Below are 7148 nucleotides of genomic sequence, written 5' to 3'. Positions count from 1 at the left end.
ACCATGTAAAAAGTTATCCTAGATTTTAGAATAGATGTGGAGACACTAGGATTTTTGTGGCCAGTGTCTTGAACAATGGGCGGGGGATATATTGTTTTAGAAAGACAATGGGAGGACTGCATGTCCTACATAACAAAAAGGTTTCACCAATAGATCTTTTTACAAGAACGAAAATGGTTGATGTCCATTTCCCATAAAAGTATTTGTAGAAAATGAAGGTGCCTCTGAAGATCAGGACTCTTTTGTGATTAGGTTTTGTTTCTGACCGAGATAAGGATTGACCAAGAGAGGATGGCAAGGAAACAAATGATGTCAATTAATTAAATATTTTATGTGTCAATCAGTTATAATTCCATTGTTTGATAGCAAAATATACTTGGAGAATTTGTGCATATGATTTATAATCTGAAGTTACTAACCTAGGTGATGATGTCAGCTTGGTGGATGCTCTTAGAGCACTAGATCTCGGGCTCTGGGGTGAAACCACTAGATCCAACTTTTGATGGTTGCACTTGGCAATGGCTGTATTTATGCATCATGTTTTTGTTGAAGACATTGCTTTGGAGTTGCGTAGGCAGGCTCTCTCTGGTTGAAAAACCCAATACCTCACCCTTAGTGGTTGGATCCGGCAGTTGCAAGTGTGTTGGCCGCGTCGGTTTTCTTCGTTCATTTATTTCTTCTTCTTTTCAATTTTTTGTTGTTGTGTGCATCCTTAATGTCTCAACTTTGTCTTGATATTGTGTCATTGCATAGACCGGGTGTAACTGATATCATCTTGATATTAATATATTATCGATTGTCGAGAAATGTCTGTAAAAGAGAACCCTGTCGACAAGGACGTTGTTTCTGTCGAGATGGACCATTGATTCACATCGATATTTGTGATAAAAGTTTAAGAGATACTGAAAGCATACTTAATTTAATTTACTTTATTATTACTTCTACATAACCTTTGTCACTAACTGATTCTTAACACCCACTTTACAGCAACGTACATAGGCAGTGAAGTACCAAATTTTATTCCATTAGGTCAGGCAATACATAATACGTACCGCGGTAGACAATACCACAGTCCCGCAATAAGCCCACCTGCTTATGTACGTACAACGTGATTCAGCTCACGACAACGTAACTATTTTTGAATCACTATTTTTACCCCCAAAAAAACATAACTACACCCCAGGATACTTGGCCTTGTAGTCGCTCCACAGCTGGTCCACGCTCTTCCCCAGGATCTGCACGAAGTAGTCGTCGCTGTAGCCGTCCTTGAGCTTGCCGTTCATCTCCGCCACGAAGCCGGGCTTGAGCGAGTCACAGTAGTCCAGGAACCTGGCCGTCACGTCGTACCCCTGATCCCACCGGTCGCCGCCGCCCTCCTTCACCCAGTGCCCCGGCACGTACCCGGCCTTGAGCCGCACGTAGTCCGCGATGCCCTCGAAGACCCCCGAGTGCGCGCCGTAGTCCTGCAGCCCCCACTGCCACACGTGCGCCACCTCGTGGTACAGCACCCCCGTCACCTGCTCCTTGAGGTCGTCGCCGGTGATGCCGCCGACGTAGCGGGCGCTGAGCTCCACGGTGCTGCCGCTGGTGGCGGCGATGCCGTCCGTGTCGCGGACGGCGAGGGTGACGGTGTCGCCGTCGGCGGGCCTACGGTCGGAGGGGTCCGGCTGGTTGAAGATGCCCCAGGTGAAGGAGGACGCGTCGGACAGCACCTGCTTGGCGTAGTCGGCGCCGTACTCCTGGTCGAACCGCTGGCCGCCGGCCGTGCTCGACGCCTCGTTCGTCACGTCGAATGTGACGGCGCCCGCCGTGGCTGCCAGGCCCAGGAGGAGGAGGGCGATGGAAATCTTCATCTCGCTCGTCTGGGTGCTTTGGTGAGTGCTACGTGGTGTGCTGGGCAGCTCAATTTATAGGCAGCACCGGTGCGTGCGTGGTACGTACTAGTGAACCATGCAGCTTGACGTGTTCTTTCCAACATGGCCAAACTTGCTTTGACTTATCTTTGGACGACTGTGCCAAACGCGCGGTGCCAATGAATTCGCGAAACTGCGAGGAAGCTAAATCCTGGAAGCTTCCTTGCACAATGTTTTTCCAATCCCAGGAAGTCCTTGTGCCGTGCTTGACCGTTCGAATTTCAGTCAGTGCGTACGTGTTAGGTCTTCCGGCGAAGAGTTTTTATGTGGTCTTTAGATTTTTCAAAGTGTACCCTATATTCCAAGCTAAATAAAAAAGCACCCCTTATGTAAGATAACAGTCTCTACTAGGAGTACTCCCTAGTGCCAGAGAGGTAGGATGTTCATGTGTGCATTTATATAGATGCACGTATATATGTTTTTATGAGCGTGTTTGTACCGAGTTTTTTTTTTAAGAAAAATCCAGATCCTTGTCCTGGTGATCCGGCGGGCCATCAGCATCGGCACTAGACTTTCCAGCAGAACTGTCTTCGGCCGTGGCCCGTGGGCTCGACTAATCAATGCAAGTGAGAGAAAAATCAGTCAAGGCTAAGAGCAGCTGAACCTAGCAAAATCTGCTCCTCAAACTTGGCGGACTGGTTCGGACGTGTTTGTAGACAATGACCGGTCAACACTTATTTTTGGTCCATTGCAATTACATATCTCAAACTTCACTTCTCAAATCCATATTACAGCATCTACAGCAGGACACCTCAAACCCCCCTCAAACGTTCGGGCGGACGGTCCGTTCAGTGGCCGGTCAAAAAAACCGATCTAGACGAGCGCCTCAAACAGGCTTCACACACCCAGGCTGCCCGGCACCTCTCATATCCAACCCCAATACGGGACGGATATGGAGAGGCATGGGCGCGTCTGCCACGTCAGACCGGCGATAGGGTCCTACACAGAAACACCCCGAAACCCGATGGTCTGAAACTCGTCTCCTTCGTCGAACCTATGGCGTTGCGTGGCGCTACTCTGGCAGGCCGTGTAGTGCCCTTCGGCTATTTAAGAATACCGCCGGCACCAAAACCCTATCCGTCCATATTTCCCCTCCCGTCCTCCGCCGCTGCTACAGATAGGGAACATGCATGGAAAACAAAAAAAAAATCTACAAAACACCCAAGGTCTATTCTATGGAGATGCTAGCAACGAGAGGGGGGTGCGTCTATATACCCTTGTATACCGAAAGCGTTATCGATCTAGATATCGTGGTTGCCGTAATCGTACTCCTTCGCGATCCAATCCGATCCGAGTACCAAATGAAAGGCACCTCTGAGATGTGCACACGTATGGCTCGTTGACGTCACCGCCTTCTTGATCCAGCAAGGGAGGTGAAGGAAATATGCCCTATAGGCAATAATAAAGTTATTATTTATATTTCCTTATATCATGATAAATGTTTATTATTCATGTTAGAATTGTATTAACCGGAAACTTAGTACATGTGTGAATACATAAACAAACATAGTGTCACTAGTATGCCTCTACTTGACTAGCTCGTTAATCAAAGATGGTTAAGTTTCCTAGCCATGGACAAAGAGTTGTCATTTGATAAGCAGGATCACATCATTAGAGGATGATGTGATTGACTTGACCCATCCGTTAGCTTAGCGCGATGATCGTTACAGTTTCATTGCTACTGCTTTCTTCATGACTTATACATGTTCCTCAGACTATGAGATTATGCAACTGCCGAATACCAGAGGAACACCTTGTGTGCAATCAAACGTCACAACGTAACTGGGTGATTATAAAGATGCTCTACAGGTGTCTCCGATGGTGTTTGTTGAGTTGGCATAGATCAAGATTAGGATTTGCCACTTCGAGTATCGGAGAGGTATCTCTGGGCCCTCTCGGTAATGCACATCACTATAAGCCTTGCAAGCAATGTGACTAATGAGTTAGTTACGGGATGATGCATTACGAAACGAGTAAAGAGACTTGCCGGTAACGAGATTGAACTAGGTATTGAGATACCGACGATCGAATCTCGGGCAAGTAACATACCGATGACAAAAGGAACAACGTATATCGTTATGCAGTTTGACCGATAAAGATCTTCGTAGAATATGTAGGAGCCAATATGAGCATCCAGGTTCTGCTATTGGTTATTGACCGGGGATGAGTCTCGATCATGTCTACATAGTTCTCGAACTTGTAGGGTCCGCACGCTTAATGTTCTATGACGATTTGTATTATGAGTTATGTGATTTGATAATCGAAGTTTTTTCAGAGTCCCGGATGAGATCGGGGACATGACGAGGAGTCTCAAAATGGTCGAGATGTAAAGATCGATATATTGGAAGGCTATATTCGGACATCGGAAAGGTTCCGAGTGATTCGGGTATTTTTTTGGAGTACTGAAGAGTTACGGGAATTCGTATTGGGCCTTAATGGGCCATACGGGAAAGGAGAGAAAGGCCTCAAGGGTGGCCATGCCCCTTCCCCATGGACTGGTCCGAATTGGACTAGGGAAAGGGGGCGCCCCTTCCTTCCTTCTCCTTCTCCCTTCCCTTTTTCCTATTCCATGTGGGAGGTGGAATCCTACTAGGACTAGGGAGTCCTAGTAGGACTCCACACTTTGGGCGCGCCCTATGAGGACCGGCCTCCTCCTCCCTCCATCCTTTATATACGTGGCCAGGGGGCACCCCATACATAAGTTGATCATTGATCCCTTAGCCGTGTGCGGTGCCCCCCTCCACCATAATCCACCTCGGTCATATCGTCGTAGTGCTTAGGCGAAGCCCTGCGCCGGTAGCTTCATCATCACTGTCATCACGCTGTCGTGCTGACGAAGCTCTCCCTCAATACTCTGCTGGATCGTGAGTTCGTGGGACGTCACCGAGCCGAACGTGTGCAGATCATGGAGGTGCCGTACTTTCGGCACTAGGATCGGTTGAATCATGAAGACGTATGGCTACATCAATCGTGTTGTCATAACGCTTCCGCTTACGGTCTACGAGGGTACGTGGACAACACTCTTCCCCTCTCGTTGCTATGCATCACCATGATAGATCTTGCGTGTGCGTAGGAATTTTTTTGAAAATACTGCATTCCCCAACAGGAGGGTGGAGAGGTAGATGGGATCTAGGCAAGCACGACAACGTGGTGGTGGCAGCAGAACACTGGCAGGGCTTCGCCAAGCGCTACGCAGTGGAGAAGGAGTAACGGGAAGGAAAGACGGCCAAGGGTGGAAGGGTGTCTGCACCCTAAGCCTCCCCACCTTTATATAGGCGTGGAGGGGGCTAGTTGCTTGCCCTCCATGCCACTAGGGTCGTTGGCCAAGGCGGGAGGAAGGAAATCACCCCTTTCCTTCCCCACCAATCATTATCCCTTTTTAGGGATCTTGATCTTATCCTTGGGGATATGATCTATTCCTTTTATGGGGGGTCTAGACCAGGGGTGTGGGGCCATGCCCAATACCCACGTCCATGCGGGTGATACATCTATTTTGCATCATGCTTTTATATCAATATTTATTGCATTATGGGTTGTTATTACACATTATGTCACAATACTTATGCCTATCCTCTCTTATTTTACAAGGTTTACATGAAGAAGGAGAATGCCGGCAGCTGGGATTCTGGGTTGGAAAAGGAGCAAATATTAGAGACCTATTCTGCACAGCTCCAAAAGTCCTGAAACTTCACGGAAGTTATTTCCAGAATATATAAAAAATACTGAGCGCAAGAAGTACCAGAGGGGGGCCACCTACCAGCCATGAGGGTGGGGGCGCGCCCTACCCCCCTGGGCGCGCCCTACCCCCCTGGGCGCGCCCCTGCCTCGTGGGCTCCCTGGTGGACCTCTGATGCTCATCTTTTGCTATTTGAGGTCTTTCGTCTGAGAAAAAATCATAAGCAAGCTTACGGGACGAAACTCCGCCGCCACGAGGCGGAACCTTGGCGGAACCAATCTAGGGCTCTGGTGGAGCTGTTCTGCCGGGGAAACTTCCCTCCGGAAGGGGGAAATCATCACCATCGTCATCACCAACGATCCTCTCATCGGGAGGGGGTCAATCTCCATCAACATCTTCACCAGCACCATCTCATCTGAAACCTAGTTCATCTCTTGTATCCAATCTTTGTATCCAAACCTCAGATTGGTACATGTGGGTTGCTAGTAGTGTTGATTACTCCTTGTAGTTGATGCTAGTTGGTTTACTTAGTGGAAGATTATATGTTCAGATCCATTATGCATATTAATACCCCTCTGATTATGAACATGAATATGCTTTGTGAGTAGTTACGCTTGTTCTTGAGGACATGGGAGAAATCTTGCTATTAGTAGTCATGTGAATTTGGTATTCGTTCGATATTTTGATGAGATGTATGTTGTTATACCTCTAGTGGTGTCATGTGAACGTCGACTACATGACACTTCACCATTGTTTGGGCCTATAGGGAGGCATTGGGAAGTAATAAGTAGATGATGGGTTGCTAGAGTGACAGAAGCTTAAACCCTAGTTTATGCGTTGCTTCGTAAGGGGCTGATTTGGATCCATATGTTTCATGTTATGGTTAGGTTTACCTTAATACTTCTGTTGTAGTTGCAGATGCTTGCAATGGGGGTTAATCATAAGTGGGATGCTTGTCCAAGTAAGAACAGCACCCAAGCACCGGTCCACACACATATCAAATTATCAAAGTACTGAACGCGAATCATATGAACGTGATGAAAACTAGCTTGACGATAATTCTCATGTGTCCTCGGGAGCGCTTTCCTTCATATAAGAGTTTGTCCATGCTTGTCCTTTGCTACAAAAAGGATTGGGCCATCTTGTTGCACCTTATTTACTTTTATTACGTGTTACTCGTTACAAATTACCTTATCACAAAACTATCTGTTACCGATAATTTCAGTGCTTGCAGAGAATACCTTGCTGAAAACCGCTTATCATTTTCTTCTGCTCCTCGTTGGGTTTGACACTCTTACTTATTGAAAAGGCTACGATAGATCCCCTACACTTGTGGGTCCCTCCATGTAGGTGGGCCCCACTCCGGAACCTTCTAGAACCTTCCTGTTACAATATCATAAAATCTCGAACATTTTCCGAAAGCCTGAGTATGACTTCCATTATATAAATCTTTCCCTCTGGACCATTTAGGATCTCCTCGTGATGTCCTGGATCCCATCCAGGACTCTGAACTACTTTCGGACTCACCATATGTATAACCCAATATTACCCTAGCGTTA

At 47.3% G+C, this 7148-nt stretch overlaps 1 protein-coding gene across 1 annotated transcript; it reads right to left on the bottom strand.

Moving 5' to 3' along the window:
* Positions 1-998: 998 nt before the first annotated feature.
* On the bottom strand, positions 999-1876 carry LOC123150327 (uncharacterized). The gene has a single exon (XM_044570192.1). It carries the CDS (start codon positions 1851-1853, stop codon positions 1173-1175), a length of 681 nt encoding a protein of 226 aa, XP_044426127.1. The 5' UTR covers positions 1854-1876; the 3' UTR covers positions 999-1172.
* Positions 1877-7148: the final 5272 nt, after the last annotated feature.

The sequence above is a fragment of the Triticum aestivum genome, chromosome 7A (assembly GCF_018294505.1).
Source record: "Triticum aestivum cultivar Chinese Spring chromosome 7A, IWGSC CS RefSeq v2.1, whole genome shotgun sequence".
NCBI lineage: Eukaryota > Viridiplantae > Streptophyta > Magnoliopsida > Poales > Poaceae > Triticum > Triticum aestivum.
The sequence above is the reverse complement of the archived record's forward strand: the minus strand, read 5'-3'. Positions and strand labels throughout refer to the sequence as shown.

Excerpts from the sequence above, each read along its gene's own strand:
- LOC123150327 (XM_044570192.1), bottom strand. The coding sequence starts at position 1,853 with ATGAAGATTTCCATCGCCCTCCTCCTCCTGGGCCTGGCAGCCACGGCG.